We start from the raw sequence: 25,732 nt of genomic DNA on the forward strand, positions 1-25,732 counted from the left end.
AACAATGAAAATTTTCAACCTGTCCCCAAAGAAGGAGGAGTGTGGGAATGCACGGGAGTACACACAAATGACTTTAGGTGTTGCCTACTTATTTGTCACAACTGTGGGCCCTTCTACACTATACTAAAATCCAGAAGGAAGTGGGTTAAAATAGCCCACATCCTCCTGGATTTGAGTCCCCACTCCCCCACCCCCCATAACCCAAGGCTTCCTCTTGGCAGGTAGCTAGAGCAACAGCTTGAACATGTTTTAGCAAACATTTTATTCCAATGTAAAGATATGCACAGTTAGAATGGAACAATGCAGTCCAGGAAGTCAATTCCCACAGGCCCAGTACCTCAACAAACTCGGGCCAGGATCTGTTGAGGTGTTTAATTAATCCGAAATAAACTAGGAAAACCCAGTTTACTTTAGATTAATCCGGGTTTACCTGTTGAGTTTGTCTTCTACTCCTTCTTGCCTATGGTATCTCTACTGCACCCTCCTCATTCAGATGCTTGTGATGTTTCTGACATAATATATACCTTAGGATACCTTTTTCTATTTCTATTCCTTGCATGGAACTGCCAATCAAATTCCCTAAGGCTAGTGCTACTGGCAACACATACACTCACCAAGCTGCCAAAATTCAACAGCAAAAACACACCACTGATTTTCAGCAACAAAAATGCAAAAAGCCACTGGAGCAAAAAATGCTTGTTTGGAAGGAATTTTCGTAATTTGCCATGGTAATATGAAATCAAGATGGTTTAGTGGTTTGAATGCTGGGTGAGGACTCTGGAAGACTCATCCCAGTGGGTGATCTTGGCAGGTCATGCTCTTTCAGCCTCAGAGGAAGGGAATTACAAACTCCCCCTGAATAAACGTTGCCATAAAAAAACAATCTGATAACTCACTTTGGGATTGTGAAAGTCAGAAAGATACTGAAGGCACATCACTAAAATCACCAAAACAACATCATGGGAATTCAGCAGTGCTTTGCCACTGAATTTGGGAGATATATTTTGTGGCAAATGAGATCCTAGTCATTTATGAGTCACATCTAAAGTTGGTAATACACACACTGGTAACTTCAAGGTTGGACTTCTGCAATGCACTTTACACTGGGAATGTACTTGGTACATTCTGTACCAAGCGCAGAAACTTCAATTAGTTCAAAACACAGCAGCTAGACTCGTTACGGGAACATCTAAGAGTGAGCATATTATGCCTATACTATAGGAGCCCCCAGTAGTGCAATGGGTTAAAAATTTGTGCTGGCAGGACTGCTGATCAACAGGTTGGTGGTTTGAATCCGGGAAGAGAGGGTGAGCTCCCTCTGTCAGCTCCAGCTCCATGCGGGTACATGAGAGAAGCCTCCCACAGGGATGGTAAAACATCAAACATCTGGGCGTCCCCTCGGCAACGTCCTTGCAGATGGTCAATTCTCTCACACCAGAAGTGACTTGCATTTTCTCAAGTTGCTCCTGACATGAAAAAAAAAACCCTATACTACAGTCACTCCACTACCTGACAATTAGTTTCCAGGCAAATTACAAAGTGTTGGTTTCAACCTTTAAAGCCCTACATCGTTTGGGTCCAGATTACATAAAAGATTGCCTTCTCCCACAGAATCCACCTTACATACTTCGGTCCTCTGAAGGACATCTACTTCAGCCAGACAGTGTTTTCAGTGTAACTCCAACCAATTTTCTTTTTAGTTTTGGATAGCTATCTGTGCCCTTGTTCAAAAGATTTCAGTTCACTTTCTGTCTCTGTGACAATTGGATTTTGAAATGTTTGAGCTGTTGTAGAAACAAGGATTGGTGATAAAGCTTCAGTGGAGAAACCTTTTCCTCATGAGAACGTCACAGGAGTGAATGTACCCTCCCCTAGGGACAGATTTCCCTTGGTTGTAGCTCAGCCATCATGGCCTGTATTCCATCAAGAGATGGAGTTGGAAACAGATGATGCTGTAGATTTTGCAGACATTTCTGCCCCGGACAGGAGCCCCTTAGCTTTGCAGCTGCCTGATATGGTTGTTTCAGAAGAACCACTAATTAGTGAACATTCCGATGTTTCCTCATTGTTACCTACACCAGATGGTGTTGACCTGGGTGAGGATGAAGCTTTTTAATCGGAAGAAATTTTTTACAAAAGATAGGAGCAGGAGAGAGGGAGTGAACGGAGTCGAAGGTTAGCTCTCAAATTGGATAATGGCTAACTTTCCCATGAGAAGTTTTGTGGGTCCTATACTCCTTAATTTTGCAGACTTGGGATTCTTTAAAAGTGCTCCTCACTGTATTCTCATTGCGGTGTCAACTTTGCCTTTCCTCGGAAGAGGTTCCAGCTCTTTGTCTTGTCTCCTGTCCCGTGCCGGGTTTCCAGTTCCAGGCAAGCCGCGCTGTGCCACAACTCCCAAGTAGACCTCTCCTGATACCAAGTTTCCTGTTCCTGAATCGAGATTGACTTTGCCTTGTTTGCCTTGCTTTCTCGCTCCTGCTACGAGACTTTTCAAGGGGATTTGGGGTTTGCTGATTGCAGTGTTGTGTTCCTGATTTTGTTTCATGGACTAACTTTGATTTCTTGGGGGAACTATCGAGTTTCCAATTGTGGATTACAATTTGGACATTGCTGAACCCATTCTGAACTACAATTGACTATATATAAAGAATTATTTCTTACTCTGACTTTCTGCCTTAATTCCGCATAGATATATACTCTGCTTCAATAAACGGCTTGTGTGTTATATTGGCTCCTGTCTGGTTTTCGAGTGCTCGCGCTGCCTTGGGGTGCAACATCCTTTCACTTCCTGTTGTCCCACCGCTGTTTGTAACTAGGAACTTTATGACATTAGTGTGGCGAATCCATGGGATCCTAGTGGGGGGCATGGAAAATCCGTTGCTCCACGCCCCACATTGCCTGACTTACTGCTGATCCCATCCCACGCGGGGAAGTGTCCACTGCCTGGCTTCCCCCCATTGTTGTCACTTCTTCTCCCCTTTCACCACGAAGCCCTGCTGAAAGAAGATGTATGTTATGTAATGGGTTCTGTGGCAAAAGGGGAGAGGAACCAGCATATGACAGGAAAATTAGCCCATATGATGAGGTCACAAGAGTCATATGTAAGTCGGATGTCTGTAACTCAATTATTGCCTATATGTTATTGAATTTGTCTTTGTCTATCTTTAAGAAACAATTGAAATGGTTCGCTTCTCTACACTGAATAGTTTCTTTTCCCCATAATATAAACAACCCTTAATATGCTTTCATACTTTTAAATATTAAATTAGTGGCACTGTCAAATATATGTCATTAAAAGAAAACTATTTATAATTTAATATAAATTCTTTTTCACTTAAGATTAACTTAGTAAAGTGTTCACTGCTGGGAGGTTAAACCACACAGGAAAATAACACAGCAGCAGAAATCATAGGAAAGCTGACCCAATTTTAGTTGATAGAAGTATCACATGATCTGAAATTTAGATGACACACAATACTGTTAAATATAGGTTTCAGTCTTAGTCTGGGCAAGACAGCTGACAATATGATGGCATACGTTGCCACAAGATGTTGAAGTCAAATGAGATTATATATGTCAACTAGCCCTAGAAATTGGTTACTATCCAAGCATGAAGGACCACTGAGCCTTTCACTGGTAGTGATTGTTTTGCTTCAGAGGGAGAGTCAAATGAATAAGACTTGAAAGAATTGAAAAGTATCTCTCATACAAATCCATGAAGCATTTACTGACTTTTATTCTGGCATTCTGTATCTATTCTGATTAGTCCTGAAGAGCATTTCAGATCTCTGATGTAACAGAATATTGTAATTTCTGGTTCCAGAATAATTGTCACAATTCAATAACAACAAAAGTTAATAGATTAGGTATTGGTTACACTCTGAGATCATGTTTGGAGTGAAGACAGTGGGACCATCATGGCTCTGTGAATAGTAAGGACTGCATTAACTGAACATCATGAAGAATTGTTGTGCTCAGAGTATTTACTAAAATCTTTGCTTCCTGCAGTTTCTTAAAATGATTGATATTTTCTATTTCACCACAGACTAAATTAACCACACTTACTTTATCTATGCTAACAGCCATTCAATAGACTAGTAATATGTGCTTTTTAATTAACATTGTTGTAATGACATAAGTAGCACTACTTGTTTGATCATGATAAGTGCTGGAAAGTTATATCATAAAATAAATCTACCTGTTAGTTGTATACATTAAAACAGAATAGGCAACTAATGTTTGGATCCAGACTTACAACAGAGTTAAATTTATCAGTAGCTGCTGCATTTCCCACCCTTGGCTTATACTCGAGTCAATAAGTTTTCAGAGTTTTTTGTGGTAAAGTTAGATGCCTCGGCTTATATTCGGGTCAGCTTATACTCAAGCATACATGGTAACATAATGTGTGTTGTTTGGATTGATTAAGTTTCCTTGATTCTAGTTGGGACTAGGTAAAGGTAAAGGTTTCCTCTGACTTTAAGTCTAGTCATCTCCAACTTTGGTGTATCTCCATTTCTAAGCCGAAGAGCCGAAGAGCTGGCGTTGTCCATAGACACTTAGTCATGTGGCTGGCATGACTGCATGGAGCGTCGTTACCTTCCCACTGGAGCGCTACCTATTGATCTATCTTATTTGCATGTTTTCTAACTGTTAGGTTGGCAGAAACTGGGGGTAACAACAGGCGCTCACCCCACTCCCCAGATTCGAACCGCCGACCTTTCGGACAGCGGTTTAATCCACTGCACCACCGGAGGCTCCTCAGTTGGGACTAGAAACTTAATTTAGACTTTAGCTATTTTTATCCCATACTGTTAGAGTAATGATTCCCAACCTTTGGTCCTCCAAGTACTTTGGACTTCAGCTCCCACAATTCCTAATAGCTGGTAAGCTGGCTGGGATTTCTGGGAGTTAAAGTCCAAAACTACTGAAGGACCAAAGGTTAAAATAACAACAATATCTCAAGTACCTTGGTCCATTCTTCTCATCCAAGTGAACTTCACACTGACAATGAACTGGTTCTGCCTTAATCATGATTGTCACCACATCAAATGGGACTTCAGCATAGTATTCTTTGATCTTAGGATCAAACACAGGATTTAAGTCCAAATGTGGAGTAGTAAAAATCTGCTTGATATGAGGTAGGGTATCTTTATCTGTTAATAAAAATATTTCAAATAGTTAGATCAGAGCTTTCCATACATTTCACATTGGTGATACATTTTTCAGACATCCATCATTTTGCAACATGGTAATTCAGTTTTACTAGCAAACTGGAGCTCAAACCACCCCGTTTTGAGAGATACAGACACATATATACATTGTAATAACAAAAATTTTGGGGACTCAACATATCTCATGTTAATCTTCATTTATATTTTGAAAAAGATATAATTTGTTTCTTTCACATCGATTCAGAGGTGTCTCATTATGTTCATGTGATACACCTACACAATAATAATAATAATAATAATAATAATAATAATAATAATAATAATAATAATAATAATAATAATAACTTTATTTTATCTCACCCTATCTCCCTGAGGGGACAATGGAATGGACACACTAAGTTGTCATGACACAAAGCTTGGAAAGCTCTGAGTTAGATGTTGTGAATGGTTCCTCTACTTATTCTTAGCCATACTGAATTTATTATTACTTCTCTCAGACATTTATTGTTTTCTTGCCTATGCTATTTTTTCTAGGTTTGAATACACCAATCAGCACCAGATGACATATGTGGTTCCGCATCCCACCCTCCACACACACACCACACACTCACACTTCCAACATTGAGTGTAATAAGGTTTTAGTCAGAACAACAAAAACAAATGTGTTGAATAATTAGTATGGATTAAAATGAAATATATAGCTCTCCATTGATAAAGTGAAAGTTATGTGAAGTTTCTAAAAACTTACAATAGTGATACAGTTGTATGTAATGTCAGTTACCCTATTACAAGATTATTGAATCATACCTGTTCTCTTTGAGATCTACAAATCTATTGCTCACATATTTGTTTTACATAAACTGCAATTTACAATAATGGAACAGGCAGAAGTGACATCATTTCAGAAAGGCAGAGATATAAATATTGGATGGATATTTGTTGAATTAGTGCCATCTACTACCTCAATCCTAGACTTTGCATGTATATATACATGACTTACCATGACTGCAATGTATTTCTTTAGCCAAATTGAAAAAGTGCAAACCTAGAAAACAAAAGAACACAATGTAGAATTGCTCATATAACATTCATTGCATTGGAAATAATAGAATTGTAACAGCAGATAAAAAACAATAACAGTTCATGTGACAAAGTGACCACACTCCTGGAAAACTAGTGATGTGAAACATCTCCAAATAGCAGACTCATTCATATGTATCAGCGTGAGAAATTTCCCACACAATTTTGACTCACAACTTTTGATGGTTTACAGTGGTGTGGTGAAAAATCAGGATTCTCTCTCATGATGAGCAGCTCTGTCATATGGATTAGATTTATGCCTTGGTTTACAGATTATAAATTGGTGCCCTTTTTTCAAGCAGACATTTTTCCGAAAATAATAGTGAAAAATGTGAAGTCATCTTACCTTCATGCTTTTCACTGACTGGAGAATAAACTTCTGTTTTAATGCTATCTTTTTCTGAATAAGACGATCTACAAATGAAAAAAAAATAGACAGACAAAACAATTTGCAGAGGATATTGTTTCTTATGTATGTCACATAGAGATGTAGGTTTTCTTACACATTTTAAAATGTATTCCTCCTGTTAATAAAAATAGAAAAGCTCCTACATCTTTTCTATAGCTATACAGAAATGTAGCTTGTATGACAAACTACACCAGTTGAAATTTCAGGTAGAGGTTCAGGTAGTGTTCTCTCTTTTGTTATATCTACTGACGATCAGATTAGTGGAAGAGAAACTATGGGTAAATCAGAGTGGTTAATAGTACAGCACTAAGCATGTCTGTTCAAAAGATAATCCTACTAAATGTAGTGGAATGTCTTCCTAGATGTCTATGTGTATGTAGGACTGTAGCCTAAAGGCTAAATTCAATTGCTAGTCCCAACCAGAGTGGATCAGCTAAATTAATGAGAACTTGGTAAAGCTAATTTACATAAATTCGATGGGTGTCATCTGGTGGGAACTGACAATCTGAAGCATTTTGATTTTGGAGGCCTAATTTCATCTAAAGCTTGGCTGTGTTCTTGCCAGCAGGATGGAACATAAATAGGATGCAAAGAGCCAAATATGGGCTCTTTCCACTCCACAATGTTTGCTTTGCTCTTTGTTTCATTTTGTTTGGTTTTGCTTTCTCTTGTATCCCCTCCATTGCAAGCAAAGTATATATTTTTCTTTTTTGTAGTTTGTCAATAGCATTGGGAGGCTCATTTAGCAATGGTTCTCTAATGGTGGCGTTCACTGTATGAGCTATCAATTTCCAAGTCATCATCTTCTTAATTCTTACCTAAGTCTTGACCATCTGGCTTTTATCCAAGATGCATTACCAAAATTCTTGTTCAGCCTATGGAAAAATTGTAAAATTCTTTACTGTGATCATTTGACAGTAAAAGAACAAAACAGGAGCATTTATATGTAGACCTGTCCAACTGTAATAAATATTTGTCTGATGTCAATTTCGATATTCAGTTAGTCAGGATCACTCATAAGCTTGTTATCAAATGTGCACACATAAAGAAGTCACCAAAAAATTTAACTAAAGCAACAAGTATTCTATGTGCCAACTATTGATGGCTAAAGAATTAAAGATGCATGTAGATACATCAGAAGAGTGGCAGAATATGTGCAAATATGTTATTGCTAATCTTCTGATGTAGTAGTTCCTTAGCCATGAATAGCTGACACAAAGTGGTGGAAGTGTGGTGGAAGTTCCTTCCTTGAAAACTTTTGAATAGATGCTGGATGGCCATCTGTCATGGCTACTTTGATTGTACTTTTCCTCCATGGCAGGGGGTTAGACTAGTAGGCCCATGTGGTCTCTTCCAACTCTATAATTCTATTATTCTAAAGACATATACATTGATTTTTGCAACCATGAGCCCTAATAGTCATAAGGGATCCTGATCCTGCAGTGAAATCAACATATATTAATTAAAAAGTTGCATCTCAAATATGGTTGGTTCATTGTTTATCTGAATTGATTTGATACATGTCTGCTTACAGAAACAAAGTAAAGACTTTCTATATATACAGTGTTCCCTCACTACTTCGCGGTTCACTTTTTTGCGCATTTGCTGTTTTGCGGTTTTTCAATAAGCTCTAAAAAACTACTATAAATCATAAAAATTACAATTTACAGCCTAAGGAAGGGAGGAAGGAGAAGCCAAAGGGAGAGAAAAGGAGCCCAAGCGGCAACAGGAGGAGAAGGAGGCGATTTATCAACACACGATTGGTTGATAAAGACTTAAAATAGTGTATAACTACTAAATTAATGTATAAATATTAAACTTAATATACTGTTCCTACTTCGCAGATTTTCACTTATTGCGGGTGGTCCTGGAACCTAACACCCGCGATAAGTGAGGGAACACTATATTTCAGATTTTAATATTAATGTCAAAAATACACAGTATGTTTTTACATAGGATTTGTGCTACATTAAAACAGTGAAGACAAATATCACTTAAGTAAAATAAACATTAACTATTAAATAACCCAAAAAATAAAATAAGATGTAAACACTAAACTAATCTGGGAATATGCTATTGCAACACATCCAATGAAGTGGTTTAAAACCAGTATTAAAAGATTAGGACTAAGTATGTTCCTGTCTACTTGGAATACATAAAGCTGAATCGATTTGATACATGTCTACTACCAGAAACAAAGAAGTCAGGCACAATTTGCTTTTATTATTTTTTATTATTATTATTATTTATCAAAGCAATCTTATTCATTGGAGAAAATATAGTCTGACCCTATTCTTTGAAAGCTTCAAAAATATTCTAAAAACACCATTAGATTGGTTTCAAGGTTTTTCTGATCAGCAAATAACACATGGAGCAATGGGGGAAATTTAAACAATCATAGCTCAGGTGCAGGTAAATGTTCTTGTACGGTCCCAAATTTCTTGATTCTGACCTGCTGCTCAGTATTTTTTTGAAAAACATTCTCTTTTCCCCATTTTTCTGCTAATGCAATTTAATCCCTTGCTTTTATATAGCATACTGTACATAACAGCTGGGAAAGCTGGTAAAATTAGAGTTCAGAATGGCATATTTGTTACAGACTGAGCCACATACAATATTTGACAGAATACAGTAATGTACCTTATGGCAGATGATAAGGCCAGACTATCGCTGTAATGGAAACTCAGCTGCGGCCTTCACTTCTGAACGCCTGTTGATATAAAACTGATGGTGCTAAAAACGTATCTTTGTAGGAAGCCCTTCAACTCATCACATACCAGTTAAATCAAGCTTGTAACCTGTTCGAACTGTCAACCCACAAATATTAGCAAATTGTCAACCTACCTTCCTAGTTGATTCGTGTGTGCTACTCTGTTAATGACTTGCAACTGTTCAAGTAAATTTGAGAGCAGCCAGTGAACAGTCAGGACTGAGTCAAGGTTTTCTCCTACATTCGCCATCCGATAAAGCTCATGCAGCAAAAAATGGCTCTTGGGAGCAGTAGAGGGGAAAAGCTGAAAGAAAAGTAAATGTGGATCACATTAGTAAAGTCATGTAGAGGACAGTGATACGAGTTTCTATCTCTTCCCGAAAAAACCCCCAGTGTTATTTCTCATTAACAAAAGCACATGTTAACTTACCACTTCAAATTGTCCTAGATTTTGAAACTCTTGTGCAAAATTGATCAATGGATTTAATTCTTCTAAAGTTAAGCAATGGCCCAGTTCCTTCTGATGAAGTTTATTCTGCAAAGAAGATGCGAGAAGAAAAGCATGTGGTCTGTTAGGAGATTTTCCTATTTTTTGTAAGAGAAAAACATTGACTTAGGAAAGTTACTATGTGGAGGACAAGTCTTAGAATCCATCAGCTGCTTAGAAGATTCTTAGAGTTGTAATCACTGTCCCAAACTCTAGGAAGATGCAGCTCATTTGGAGTATATGAAATGTTATCAGTTATACAGTGTAGTTATACTACACCGAGTCCCCGGTTGTACTGTGGATTAAACTGCTGAGCTGCTGAACTTACTGATTGGCAGTTTGAATCTGGAGAGAGGGGTGAGCTCCCACTGTTAGCCCCAGCTTCTGCCAACCTACCAGTTTGAAAACATACAAATGTGAGTAGATCAATACGGACCATGCTGTCATGCCAGCCACATGACCTTGGAGACGTCTACAGACAACGGCGGCTCTTTGGCTAAGAAATGGAGAGGAGCATCAACCCCCAAAGTTGAACACGACTAGATTTAATGTCAGAGGAAAACCTTTACCTTTAACTATACTACCAAAATAACAAACCAGTCATGGATGGAAGAATTCGTTATCGAGGAAAGGTGCTTGAGGGACGAGGGAGGAAGGATATGATCTCATGGTCTTGTAAACACAGTTATATGATGGTGAAGAATTTTAAATCTTCAAGGGCTAAAAATTATGGGCAAGAAGAATTTCATGGGAGGAAACCCACATAAAATATCAAAACATATCTGAATTTTGCTTCCAGGTAAACAAATTACAGCATTTAATGCCACTTTACCAGCATGTGTGACATTCTAATTAGGCATATAAAAATTCAAGTCAGCATTAGGGCAGAATTCAGCTATGGGCTTTTAGTGGTTGTTTTGAAGTTGTAATTTTTTTAAAAAAAATCCAACTGAATAAAACTAGCAGGGGAAACATGACATCGTAGACTGTAGTATGTTATTATAATATAATATTGAAACTACTGATCCAGGAATTTGTGCGAAGAAGATTAATTGAAGAGGGAAATCATAATTATCACTCTCCTGTTATGTTCATCCCTGTAATCACATATTTAACCGTACACACATGGTTTGACATTTCCCAATTTCCAGAATGCTCAGTTTGCAAGGGTTTTTGTTGTTTTTTTAGCCTTCTCTGCCAAAGGGTGCTGGTGCTTCAAACTATAACACCCATGATTCCATAACATTGAGTCATGGCATTTAGGGTGGTGCCAATCTGTATTAATTTCATAGTGCAGATGCATCCTTGGGCTCTCTGTTTCCATTGAGTCATTGCCGTCATCATCTTTATCACTTCTGTGTGTGCATGAGAGAGAGAAAGAGTAATAGAGAAAGGTGACGACAATGACAACAACAACAATGACTCCATAGGAACACACCGTCCTAGTTGGACAGATAAATGTTTACCATTTGATGTCCATAAACACTTACCACTTTGCAACCATGTTTTATTTATTTATTTATTTATTTACAACCATGTTTTGTAGGTGTTGGCATCAATAAATATATATTTTTGGAAATATGGTCATTCTATATATATCCCTAGCTTTCATTTATATCATATTACCTTGCCCCCTTTTCTGATAGTGATAGTCTGTTTTTCTTTCCTCCTTTCAATACATTTTTGTCATCCTTTTCTGTTGCTTTTCTTTGTAATCATACTTGTAAATTCAATAACTAATTTAATATACACTCACACTCAGAATTTGAATCTAGCTGTTTGCAAAGGGCACTTGCATTTGCCCGAGAAATCCATAGTTTATTTTATTTATTTACAGTATTTATATTCCGCCCTTCTCACCCCAAAGGGGACTCAGGGTGGATCACATTGCACATTTAAGGCAAACATTCAATGCCATAACATAGAACAGAGACAGAGACAGACGCAGGCACGGGCGGGCCTCGAACTCATTACCTCTTGGTCAGAGTGATTTGTTGCAGCTGGCTGCCAGCCAGCCTGTGCCACAGCCCGGCCTAGTTCCCAGTACTATCATGGATCAGAGCTTTCTGAACTACTTTTGATATCCATACATACCTTAATCCCTGCTGTTCGGTACACATTTTGTAAAGCCTTGAAGAAAGCAGTTGAAGATGACTGGTTGGATATGATAATTCCAAAAGTGTCTCTGAGAATACTTTCTTTAACAGTTTGGTCCTGAAAAGTTGGATCTTCATCAATTGGAACGTCAAAGTGCTCATGTACCTGGAAAATTTATAAATATAAGTAGTATTCAAATATAAATATTTAACCATGGGTCGTAGTATCTCATAAAGGATTGTTAATATAAAATCTCAAGGAGTCCAGAGAAGAATCTTTCAGAAGTCAAAGTATGAATGAGTACTCCAAGGCAATGAGTTGAAGAGTTTTTCTTTTCTATGCATCCACCACACTTTACTTGTAAGAGGCAGAAGAAAAGCTCCCAATAAAATTGAACAAAAAGATGCTCTGTAAAAAAATCAACTTTAAAAATGATCTGAATAGTACAATAAACTCCTTAAAGATCTTCTTTTGCCTGGTTGTGGAAAGATGGAAAGAAGAGGGCAATTCTAGCCACTTTAGGAAGTAAGTTTTGGTGTCTTGGAGCAGCTATCAAGAAGGACTTGCCTTGTGTCCCTTACAGTCATATCTATAAAGGTGATGGGACTGAGAGAAGAGTTTCTCCTGAGGATCTCAGGGCCTGGACAAACTCGTGAAGGGAGATGTAACACTATGTAAAATTTTCTGTTCCTGGTTTGAAAGTGTTATTTCCTGTTTAATTGTGTGGTACTTTATTTTAAAGTAGTTGTAATACTCCAGAAACTTCATTTTTGTGGCTGCCGAGACTCTATGAGATATTCACTGAAAAACTATAGCAAAATGTGCTGCAGGATGTTCTACCAAAACAAAGTTTTTGCAATTTAATAAACATTTTACATGTTTTTATGACAGAACTGATTAGGAAATGGCATTTATAACACAGGAACAAAAATTGTGTTACATACGTGTAATATTTCAAAGTGTCCGACCCGAACTCTAAAAGGACTTTTTTGGTTGTGGCCACTATTTTGAATTGTGCCCAGAAACACCATTTATGTTTTACCTGGCACAATGGAGATGACAAAAACACCTGAAGATATTTTGCCTCGACTTTGGCTGAGTGACAGTCAGAACTTCAATTAAGTTCAATACCTATCATCTGATACTAGTAGAAACTCCTACTCTGTTGTTAGAAACAGAGTTGCTGGACACAAGCTGAGTAGGTGGTGTCTATACTCCAAGGAACACAAGCTGAGTAGGTGGTGTCTGACTCCAAGGAAGCCCCTCGGGTGCTGAACCAGTGCCTGGCTGCTGTGGCGGACTGGATGAGGAGGAACAAGCTGAGGATCAATCCTGACAAGACAGAGGCCCTCCTGGTCAATCGTGCGTCGGATTGGGGTATTGGGTGGCAACCTGTGCTGGACGGGGTTGCACTCCCCCTGAAATCACAGGTCCGCAGTTTGGGGGTCCTCCTGGATTCAGCGTTGACGCTTGAGGCTCAGGTGTCGGCGGTGGCCGGGAGGGCTTTCGCACAACTCAAACTTGTGCGCCAACTGCGACCATACCTCGTGAAGTCTGATTTGACCACGGTGGTCCATGCCCTAGTTACCTCCAGACTGGACTACTGTAATGCACTCTACGTGGGGCTTCCCTTGAAGACGGCCCGGAAATTACAACTGGTCCAACGCTCGGCAGCCAGATTAATAACGGGGGCAAATTACAGGGAGAGATCCACTCCCTTGTTTAAGGAGCTCCACTGGCTGCCGTTCATCTTCCGGTCCCAATTCAAGGTGCAGACCATCATCTATAAAGCCCTGAACGGTTTGGGACCCACCTACCTCCGTGATCGTATCTCCTTCCATAAACCTGCCCGTTCCTTGCGATCATCCGGAGAGGCCCTGTTATCACCATTGCCTATATCCCAGGCTCGCCTTGTAAGTACAAGGGAGAGGGCCTTCTCTGCTGTGGCCCCCCGATTGTGGAACTCACTTCCCACTGAAATAAGGCAAGCTCCCACTCTGTTAGCTTTTAGGAGAGAATTAAAAACATGGCTCTTCCATTGTGCTTTCGGTGAGTAATGTCTGTCATATATCTCTGTATTACTCCCCTCCGAACTTCTATCCTCTAGATTACCCCTTCCAAATGTCCCTGCCCATAGTGGAGTACTCCTCTGTCCCTCTCACTCCGGGTTTTATCTTTGTGTTCAAGCGGCCTGCCCTTGATTTATTGTTTTGTTTTTTTTTCTTTTTTGATTTCTTGATGTTCTGTTTATTATTATTTATTGTATTTTAAATGGTGTTATGATATGTTGTTCTTATATTTTATTATGTTGTATTGCTCTGGGCATGGCCCCATGTTAGCCGCCCCGAGTCCCCATTGGGGAGATGGTGGCGGGGTATAAATAAAGTTTTATTATTATTATTATTATTATTATACAAGGTGCCAGAGACTTGTAATTATTAACTTCACGAACTTTCTTTGATACAAGCAATGCACCTTTTTGTTGTAAGGTGGGTTCTTCCCTATCTGGTAATTCAGTAAAGAATCCCCTCTCATGCAATTATACAGGTTACATCTCCTAATGAGTTGCTTGTGCATCATTGATATTTGCTTACCTCAAGAACAACCGGATGCATAGAAGAGCTGAACCCAATATCAAAGGTTAGCATCTGAAAGCATGAACTGCATCTAAAATAAAATGACCAAAACTAAAATGTAGCTGTTTCACATTCATACACTCATTTTTTAAAATGCATCATTTCAAGTTGGAGAGGGAGGTGCAGAAAGAATTTCCACCATTGGCATTGCTTCACTGCCCTACATCATCTTGGATGATGAAGCAGAGGAACTTCAGTTATTCTCCCCTCCATAGGACAAAAGTGGTGAAGAGATTATAAATGCTCTATTTTTACTCTGAGTGTGAAATCCTTGGTATTATCAGTAGTTTCACAAATCCATGGGAAATTTGGATATGTATTCCTCATGGATCTGGGGATCATACTGCATCCCAAAGTAAATTAAGCTACCGTATATACTCGAGTATAAAGGTAAAGGTTTCCCCTGACATTAAGTCCAGTCGTGTCGGACTCTGGGGGTTGGCGCTCGTCTCCATTTCTAAACCGAAGAGCTGGCGTTGTCCATAGACACCTCCAAGGTCATGTGGCCAGCATGACTGCATGGAACGTCGTGTTAATGTGGGATTTGTGTATTGGTAGTGTTTAAATGAAATTTGTGTCTGGCATGTATTGCATACAGGTTGCATCATCCAGAGTATGCTATAGTCTGTAAAGAGTTAATGACTGAGAAGATATGTTGACCTTGATGTGTGGCTGGAACCTGGGGAGTACAAGTGTGTTTGTACATTACTGATTGCGTCAGTTGAGATCTTGCTCTGTTCTGAGTTTGTGTCTACCTAGAATGAAAGCCAAGCCTGTGTTCGTCTGCAAGTCTGTTTGTCTTGTAAAGTAAAGCTTTGTATATATTTTTTAACATCGTCTCTGACGTCTCTTTGTTCTGCGCTCCATTGACAACATACAACTGCTGCTACGCTGCGAATTCTTCTGACACGTCGTTATCTTCCCACTGGGACGGTATCTATTGATATACTCACATTTGCGTGTTTTCGAACTGCTAGGTTGGCAGAAGCTGGAGCTTAACAGCGGGCGCTCACTCCGCTCCCCGGATTTCAACCTGGGACCTTTCGGTCTGCAAGTTCAGCAGCTCAGTGCTTTAACACGCTGAGTCACCGGAGGCTCCACTCGAGTATAAGCCAACCCAAAAATAAGCCAAGGCACCTAGTTTTACCATTGAAAACTGGTAAAACTTATTGACTCAAGTATAAGCCGAGGGTGGGAAATGCAGCAGCTACTGGTGATAACAAAACTAACCATATGACAACTGAACATAAGATATATAATATTCAGGCAAATGGGAAGTAATGGGGAAAAAATAGGAGCAGTTCTGAAAATAAATGATGTCTCATGCATCATCTGAATTTGTCAAACAAAAACTAACATGTTTAAGATCTTTCTCGCATTGCATAATAATAGCAGGTTCTGTCCTATGGAATCTTGAGATTTATAGTTTGTGGATATATTCTGTACTCGAAGGTTGTAGCCTGAAACCAAACTATAGATATTGAGATTCTGTTGGATGAAGCCATGTCAGTTAAGATGGGATATAACAGTAATGTGAAAGGTGCGTGCACCAGCAGTACTAGCTTCCTGTTCTCGCTGTGCGTGCACCTCTCACCTTTTTCGTGGCCTTGCCATCACCAAAGATTATTTTCACCAGCACCATAGTGCAGACATGGGCAAACTTGGGCCCTCCAGAGGTTTTGTACTTCAACTCCCACAACTCCCTCCAGGTTAGAGCAGGCATGGGCAAACACGAGCTCTCCAGGGGTTTTCGACTTCAACTCCCACAACTCTCATTCATGTATAAGCTGAGGGGGACTTTTTCAGCCTTAAAAATGATCTGAAAAACTCAGCTTATATTCAAGTATATACGGTATATACCGTATATACTCGAGTATAAGCCAACCCGAATATAAGCCGAGGCACCTAATTTTACCACAAAAAACTGGAATAACTTATTGACTCGAGTATAAGCCAAGGGTGGGAAATGCAGCAGTTACGGGTAAATTTCAAAATAAAAATAGATACCAATAAAATTTCATTAATCGAGGCATTTTCGGTGTTTGATGTTATTGTATGTATGCTTGTTTTGCATTTGTAAACCGCCCCGAGTCCATGTGGGGAGATGGAGGCGGGGTACAAGAATAAAATTATTGTTGTTGTTGTTATTATTATTATTATTATTATTATTATTATTATTATTATTATTATTGTTATTATTATCAGTGGGTTAAATGTTTTTGAATATTTATCATATTTCAAAGAAAAACAATAAACTAGCTCTATAAGTGGAAAAGTAGGGGCAACGAAAACAATATGGTATCAACAATAACCTAATAATAATAGTAATAATAATAATAATAATAAAAACTCCATTTGTATCCTACCCTATCTCCCTATAGGGACTCAGGCCGGCTTCCAACTTAGTAAAAGGCAAACATTCAATGCTTATATAAACAATGCAGAGCTAGATATAGATCTATAATTATAGATTCTAATTTCACATATGCATTTTCCCCTGAAATGTTTGCAAATCCCCTGTGTGTGTGTGTGTGTGTGCATTTCCCCTACAATATTTGCAAGCCAGATATATATATATATATATATATATATATATATATATATATATATATATGACATGCCTATATATATTTGTGTGTTCATTTCCCCCCCTGTATTATTTGCAAGCTCTATATATAGGTAGGTAAGAATATATTCATATCTATCCAGACATCTCTCTTTATATAGATATTTGCAGAGACTTGCAAACATATTAAGGTAAATTCATATATAAAAATAATATATATGTATGGCTACAGATACACAGGTACAGTAGAGTCTCACTTATCCAACATAAACGGGCCGGCAGAATGTTGGATAAGCGAATATGTTGGATAATAAGGAGGCATTAAGGAAAAGCCTATTAAACATCAAATTAGGTTATGATTTTACAAATTAAGGACCAAAACATCATGTTAGACAACAAATTTGGCAGAAAAAGTAGTTCATTACGCAGTAATGCTATGTAGTAATTACTGTATTTATGAATTTAGCACCAAAATATCATGATATATTGAAAACATTGACTACAAAAATGCGTTGGATAATCCAGAACGTTGGATAAGCGAGTGTTGGATAAGTGAGACTGTTATGGTTGAGCCTTATGGCTCTGATTCTGAGAGACGTGGTCGTAAGACTCCTCGGGAGTCAGACACTCTCGAGGAGCGAGAAAGGAAGCGGCTGCGGGACTTATTTGCTGAACCATCTGACGAGGACTCCTTTGAGGGTTTTACTGAGAGAATGGAGGAAGAGATGGTTAGCTCAGAGGAGGATGACATGGAATGGACTCGTGTGAGGGAGGATTTGGGTGCCACCGGCAATGACAGTATGGAAGGCGATTGGGGACCTTCAGGATTAGACCCGTGGACAAGCTGGAGGGATGGAACGGGATCCACAGCTGGGGATGCTGTTGGGCGTAGTCAAAGGTGTTTCAGCTCTGATGAGGAGGATGAGGATGAGGCACCTGGAATTAGGGTAACAGCTGATAGCGATGAGGAGTTGTAAACTGGCATAAAATGGGGTTTAGAATCTAGGGCTAATTGCGTTGGGCAAGGTAATCTGGACGAACGCTTGGGCTCTTGCTGGGAATTTCCTGAAGACGGGTGTGTTTCGTTTGCTGAATACCTTGGACCTCCGTCGTCTTCTTGACGGACGCCAATTGTTTACTCTGGATTGACTGACTAACTGACTGACTGACTGACTGACTACGACCTCGGACTATCCTTCCTGTGGCTATCGTTGGAACTGGTGAACTACAAACATCTGTACCTGGCTGTCGACCCTCGGACCGGATTGGGACCTCGCTGACCGCTGCTGCCCCTGATTGATGTGTTTGAACTCGGAGATTGTTTGCTGCGTGGAGGAGTAACTTCTTAGTTACTCAATCACAGCTTTTGGTAGCAGAGAAGTATCTGCTGCCAGTTATTTGTGTTTCTTTGAACCTTTGTTCACCAGCTTTTGTTTGTTTAAAGTCCCAGGCTGAAGTAAGCATTTTTGGTTTAACCCGGATTAAACTCCAGTTTAATCCGGTTTATCTTTTGAACGATTTTTAGTATCCTTTTCACTTCTAAGGCCAATGTTTGCCTAGCCCTTGTCTTTTACGGGCATTTTTGGTTCTGTAACTCCAATAAACTTTGTTGAATCTTATCTGGTGGCGTTCTGTCCTTGACAGAGACTCTACTGTACATGGAACTATATGTATAAAGGATTTGCAAAGACCTGCAAACATGAGGGGAAATTCATATATAAAATTAATGTATATAGATAGATACACATATAACGGTACATAGAGATGGCAAAAGCTTGCAAGGGATTAATGCCTATATATCTGTAGGAGAGTTTAACTAATATATCAGGGGAAAATGCTTTCATAAGATTAATGAATATATATTTTTCTTCTTCCTGACTTGCAAGGATGTCTCTGTTTCAAAACATTCCCTTGATTAAGAGCGAGGGAGGCTTTGCAAAAGAAAACACACTGATAAGGGAGAAGATAGAAATAGATCACATATTGCAAGCAATAGCCTGCAGGCTTTGTTGCTGGCCTTGACCTTGACCCAATTATACCAGGGAGGCTTTTTCAGCTCATAAATAAGGGCTGAAAAACCCGGCATATATACGGTACTCTTGCTTTGTGTATGGGCAGAGCTTTACATTAATGGCAGCAGATAATTTCCTTCTCCTTGCAAACTACAGAAATGGTCTTCATAGGCTGGCTCTACACTGTCATATAATGCAGTTCAGAACTGCACTGTATGGTAAGTATAGACCAATAAAATGAAATTCAATACAGTAGCAAACTGCATAATATGGCACTGCAGATCCAGCCAAAGTTGTGTCTGCATTTTAGATCTCTCAAACCAACCCATCTGGGCAGGGCTGCTAAGCTTCTACTGTGCTCTAGACTTTGGGAATCAGATCCATTCTCCTCTCATAGCCAAAGCATTTTTTCCTAATAAAAGTTGGCATTTCTTTATTTCCATCTACTCACTGGCTGGAAGCCTTTGGTCCAGATGAAGCCGCTTCACTGAAAACCTCAGTTATTAATAAGAGTTTGCTTATTGCGTCTTTCATGTCATCCAAAGCCTGCTGAGGGGAGCTGGTGGTGAAGAAGTTCTCAAAAAAGGCTTGCAGCTGTAAACAAAAAAGGATAAACCATATCATCAAATCCTCTGGGCTGGAATTCATGATTGAAGTTAAAAATATATTAGATAGAGTAACATAGTATTTAGCTATGTAAGTAAGGTACATGAGCAGCTGACCTAGAATACCAGCCCTGCTATTTGGTAACCTCTTTACAAGTTGCTTTGGGTTCCCTTTGGAGAGAAATGTGAGAAACCCCTATAAAAATCAAAATAAATAAATACATACACACAAACATACATACACAAATGTATTTCTTTACCATAATCAAATTCTCAGAATTTAAGTTTTACATCCCAGTACTGTTAACTCTCACAGTAACAAATAGCAGATGAGAATTGAAAACCCACTCAAAATGCCTACAACGGGGTCTCAGTTACAGGACTGTTTGGGTGAGTTTTCAGTGGGAGGTGTCGTTTTGTTGTTGTTAAAATGAAACCTTCCTGCTGTAAGAAAGTCTTTGAAAACTAACAAGACTTGTACTCTGTGTGAATTTTGCACAAAAATGTCCCAGGCTGCAAATATTCTCACCTTGTCAGGACTCCCTTACATCCTAGAAACACAGTTTATTGAGAATTTTTGAATATTTCCAAATATTATTTCCCTTTTCAATATTCAGCCATTGATACATTTGCCACCAGGAACTAAACTGTAATTGGAAAACATGGCAGCTATGTGCAATTTGTTGCACAGAGACATTGCTGATATATAAATAAAGTATAACTTGAAAATATTAATGTTTGTGCTTATAGTTAGTTGGAGGATTCTGGGTCCTTTACTCCTAAAAGGTTGCATTTTAAAGTTGTGGCTTAACTGAAGATCACATAATGTCCCCGCCCCTCCACTCCTGCATCTATCAACCTGTTAATGCTTTATTTGGGAAATATTTGAATGCAAATATTGGTTGGATTCAACCAATTACAGATTGAAAATAATTCTAAAAATCCAAATACACTGTTTTGCATTATTTCCCAGCCAGGGGTGAAGAACCACTGAGGTGGGGTGAGAAAGAGAGCATGAGGGAGGAAGAAAGGGAAGCGATTGTTGGAGTGGTTGTCGGGATGGAGATGGAAGACTGGGATTAGTGTATGGGGAAGAGAGCAAGATTAGAAAGAGCTTCTCGGGATGCTGAGACATATGCAAGGCAGTGGCTGCCACCTTCAGGACTAGGCTGAAAGGATAAGGTAGGTCTCAAGCTCCTTTCTCATCTCTCTATATAAAATACTTAAATACCTGCATTTCTTTGTATTAGTGGGGTGTCCTGGAACCAATCCCCCAGAAATAATACATATTTCCCTCCATGCACCTTGACCTTAGATGGGTGGGTGATAACCATTTGCTGTTTCATCTCATGCAGTGCAATGCCCTGGGATCATGCTGTAGCTGGGGGTGAATAACCCTACAAATAAAAATTCTGCCCCCTATAAAACTTCCTTCCAGCCCTTGAATTTTAGCACTGCAGATAATAAAATACTGAAAATTATTCACATCTCAAAATGATCATATTTGCTGGATTCACATTCTTTTGGTCACATTTCTTGCCCCTTTGTTTTGTGGGGTCCCTGGTGGCACAGTGTATTAAAGCGCTGAGCTGCTGAACTTGCAGACCAAAAAGTCCCAGGTTCAAATCCCAGGAGCGGAATGAGCGCCCGCTGTTAGCCCCAGCTCCTGCCAACCTAGCAATTCAGAAACATGCAAATGTGAGTAGATCAACAGGTACCGTTCCGGCGGGAAGGTAATGGCGCTCCATGTAGTCATGCTGGCCACGTGACCTGGAGATGTCTATGAACAACGCCGGCTCTTCGGCTTAGAAATGGAGATGAGCACCAATCTCCAGAGTCAGTCACGACTGGACTTAATGTCAGGGGAAACCTTTACCTTTACCTTTACCTTACCTTATTTTGATTATGTGAACTCTATTTTGAAATGCTCAACAGAAGTTTGAAATTGCTACAATTTTGGAATTTTGGAGTCTCAAGGAAAAATTCACTAAGACCCCTTCCACACAGCTGAATAAAATCTCACACTATCTGCTTTGAACTGAGATATATGGCAGTGTGGACTCAGATATCCCAGTTCAAAGTAGATGTTGTGTAATTTTCTGCTTTGATATTCTGCTTTGGATATTCTGAGATTGCAATATTTTTATAGGGAATTAGTGCCTTCATTTTGCCTTTTCTACCAAGCAACACCTCTGGTTAATATTTTCTGTTTTCTACACCAGGATGAAACAGCCCCCATCTACACTGCCATATAAAAATCTAGATTACAGTGTTTCCTCACTACTTCGCGGTTCACTTTTCGTGGATTCGCTGTTTTGCGATTTTTCAATGAACTCTAAAAGACTATTATAAATAGTCTTTTAGCGTGTTTGAATGAATAGGCCCTTCAGACTTGTCTTCATACTGTTATTGGTTATGTTTACAAAATCGTCTGGCACCATATTACTGTTCCTTATTCCATATTTTATAGCACTTTAATGGAACCTGTCCCCGTATTCTTCCTTTTTTCACTCTGATTTTATCTATAGATCCTTGAGCTCTGCACTAGTCACCTTTTGCCGTGTGCAAAATGGATACTCAGGCTTTTAAAGTAATTGTCTTGTTATGTCGTTCTTGTTTATTGTTGGAATGTTTTAAATTGCTGTTAAATTTTATACATGTAATGCTATGTTATGTTGTTGTTTGGGCTTGTCCCTGTGTAAGCCGCCCCGAATCCCTTCAAGTAGATGGGGCGGGGTATAAGAAGAAGATGATGATGATGATGATGATGATTATAAAAATTACAATTTACAGCCTAAAGGAGGGAGGAAGGAGAAGTGGAAGGGAGAAAAAAGGAGCCCAAGCGCCAATGGGAGGAGAAGGAGGCGATTTATCAACACACGATTGGTTGATAAAATAGTGTATAACTACTAAAACAATGTATAAATATTAAAATAAATATACTTCACGGATTTTCACTTATTGCGGGTGGTCCTGGAACATAACCCCCGCAATAAGTGAGGGAACATTGTATCTGCTTTGAACTGGATTACATGGCAGTGTAGGCTCATATAATCCAGTTCAAAGCAAAAAATCTGGGACCAGATCCTGAGATATAGGGCAGTGTAGAAGGGGCCTTAGTAGACATATGAACTATAAACAAATCCAGTACACATTTCATAATACAGGCAGTATTGTTTTTCTCCTCTTCCATTTAGTGAACAGGCTTCAATCTTCCTTTCTGCCACAGCAACTAACATCTATTTTCAAAAATGTACTCTTAAAAACTGCAAATAATCTTCTTTCCTATTACAAGGTAGTTCCTACTGAGTACAGCAACTCTTTCACTCCTGTTTGGACATCCAACTATAGTAGAGTCTCACTTATCCAACATAAACGGGCCGACAGAATGTTAAATAAGTGAATATGTTGGATAATAAGGAGAGATTAAGGAGAAGCCTATTAAACATCAAATTAGGTTATGATTTTACAAATTAAGCACCAAAACATCATGTTAGACAACAAATTTGACAGAAAAAGTAGTTCAATATGCAGTAATGCTATGTAATAATTACTGTATTTAAGAATTCAGCACCAAAATATCACGATGTATTGAAAACATTGACTACAAAAATGCGCTGGATAATCCAGAACATTTGATAAGTGAATGTTGGATAAGTGAGACTCTACTGTATTAAGAAAGTACACTATATCTGTGGATAGAATATGATGTCTCAAATAGTAGCTCTAATTAACACACCATCGCCATCTACTGGACAACAATGGAATTGGATGTAATAGTCAATGGCAGCCCTTTCTGAAAAAAATTATTGGTGGAAATGTTCAGAAAACTAGGAAAAAAATAATTCCAGTGCATTTCAAACTGATGTAGTCATGCTGAATGCATGCAATAAATAGTTCTGTGGTGTTTGTTGACAAAACCAACACTCTTTTCAGCACATTACTATTTAGATCAAGAGTGTTTGTGAGCACAAGTCACATGGTCAAATTATAAAAGGTAAAGGTTTCCCCTGATGTTGAGTCCAATCATGTCTGACTCTGGGGGTTGGTGCTCATCTCCATTTCTAAGCCAAAGAGCCGGCATTGTCCATAGACACCTCCAAGGTCATGTGGTCGGCAAGACTGCATGGAGCACCGTTACCTTCCTGCCGGAGCGGTACCTATTGATCTACTCACATTGGCCTGTTTTCGAACTGCTAGGTTGGCAGAAGCTGGAGCTAACAGCGGCCGCTCACACCGCTCCCGGGGTTTGAACCTGGGACCTTTCGGTCTACAAGTTCAGCAGCTCAGTGCTTTAACACACTTCGCCACTGGGGCTCCATTATATTCAGTACATTACATCATATAGCCATCAAGATGTTATCTTTTCATCAAAATATTCCATGGGGATTTTATTTCTCTATTTTCTAGTATGGGCTATGTGCTAGGAAACACATGTAAGAACATGACCCTTCTAGACCATTTAACATAGCCTTTTATTCCTCAGCATCATCATGGACTTCGCACAGTGTCTGCTAAGGCATTATACAAATATTTCAAGTTTACTTTCTTTGTATCTATCTTAATATTGCAAACTTAGCCATTTAACTATACATTCTCTCATCTTTTTGTGAAACTATTGATCTTTACCACACTTCTGAGAATATACAGGTATTCAAGGACTGATCATCTTTAGCATTGTTAAATCTTAACAACATCCATTACTATAAACATGTCGGTTGGCATCTATTTCAAGAAGACTATTTCTGTTTTATATCTGTTTACACACAATCCATCTGTATCAGCAAGTTTGGCCAGCATTGGATACACACAGACTGATCTCATTTGCCAGTTCTCTCTGGCATTTAGTATCTTCTCTTTGTGCCTACTCAGCTAGCCGGTTGTTTCATCTTTATCTCATGATCACTTAGAAGTCTTTTTGCTGCCTGTCATCTAGTGTCATGTAGCATTCTTCCAGCAGGGTTCATTCTTGGTCGGCTTCTGCTCTTTCATCTTTATTTACATTCCACTAAGAATCTGGCATTTTTCCAAGACTGAAGATAGTTTCTTAATTAGTCTGAATGATACAGACACGCTCATGGATTTATCTGCTTTTATTGGTCCCTACGCTCATACCGGGCCCCTGGTGGCACAGTGTATTAAAGCGCTGAGCTGCTGAACTTGCGGACCAAAAGGTCCCAGGTTCAAATCCCGGGAGCGGAATGAGCACCCGCTGTTAGCCCCAGCTCCTGCCAACCTAGCAGTTCGAAAACATGCAAATGTGAGTAGATCAATAGGTACCGCTCCGGTGGGAAGGTAACGGCACTCCATGCAGTCATGCTGACCACATGACCTGGAGATGTCTATGGACAATGCCGGCTCTTCGGCTTAGAAATGGAGATGAGCACCAACCTCCAGAGGTGGTCACGACTGGCCTTAACGTCAGGGGAAACCTTTACCTTATGCTCATACCCTCTATTTCAGTGGTTCCCAACCATTTTTGACCAGGGACCACTTGATCAGTGACCACTTGACCAGAGAACACTCTCCAACATTAGTACCAAAAGGGTTACAAATCAGTTTTTGGTAACTTTAGATTTGGTTTGGTTATTTGGGATGCTGATTCAGAAAATTCCATTGGATAGACCACATCAGCTCTAGTTTCTGATACAGAACATATGCCATCTAGTAGTCACCATCTGCTCGCCCACAGAAAACCATATTTAGAGCTGATTTTCCCCACATGTCTTGCAGACCTTATTTTAGATCTCACAGTCCACCCGTGGGTCGTGGCCCACAGGTTGGGAACCACTGCTCTATAGGCTATACAGTAGAGTCTCACTTATCCAAGCCTCACTTATCCAAGCTTCTGGATTATCCAAGCCATTTTTGTAGTCAATGTTTTCAATATATCATGATATTTTGGTGCTAAATTCGTAAATACAGTAATTACAACATAATATTACTGCACATTGGA

The 25,732-nt window shown here is 39.3% G+C and overlaps 1 protein-coding gene across 4 annotated transcripts in view; it reads right to left on the reverse strand.

Annotated features, from left to right (window-relative positions):
* The window catches only part of cped1 (cadherin like and PC-esterase domain containing 1), a 163,451-nt gene that overhangs the window by 75,809 nt on the left and 61,910 nt on the right, over nucleotides 1-25,732 (reverse strand). For all 4 annotated transcript variants that reach the window (XM_062982353.1, XM_062982354.1, XM_062982355.1 and 1 more), the window contains 9 exons: nucleotides 19,623-19,765; nucleotides 14,552-14,624; nucleotides 11,955-12,122; nucleotides 9,804-9,908; nucleotides 9,508-9,677; nucleotides 7,482-7,538; nucleotides 6,601-6,668; nucleotides 6,175-6,219; nucleotides 4,970-5,156 (listed from right to left, as the gene is read on the reverse strand). In XM_062982353.1, coding sequence (XP_062838423.1) covers nucleotides 4,970-5,156; nucleotides 6,175-6,219; nucleotides 6,601-6,668; nucleotides 7,482-7,538; nucleotides 9,508-9,677; nucleotides 9,804-9,908; nucleotides 11,955-12,122; nucleotides 14,552-14,624; nucleotides 19,623-19,765 — 1,016 coding nt within the window. The remainder of the gene's footprint in view (nucleotides 1-4,969; nucleotides 5,157-6,174; nucleotides 6,220-6,600; nucleotides 6,669-7,481; nucleotides 7,539-9,507; nucleotides 9,678-9,803; nucleotides 9,909-11,954; nucleotides 12,123-14,551; nucleotides 14,625-19,622; nucleotides 19,766-25,732) is intronic.

Source organism: Anolis carolinensis, chromosome 5 (assembly GCF_035594765.1).
Source record: "Anolis carolinensis isolate JA03-04 chromosome 5, rAnoCar3.1.pri, whole genome shotgun sequence".
In the NCBI taxonomy this organism is placed as follows: Eukaryota; Metazoa; Chordata; class Lepidosauria; order Squamata; family Dactyloidae; genus Anolis; species Anolis carolinensis.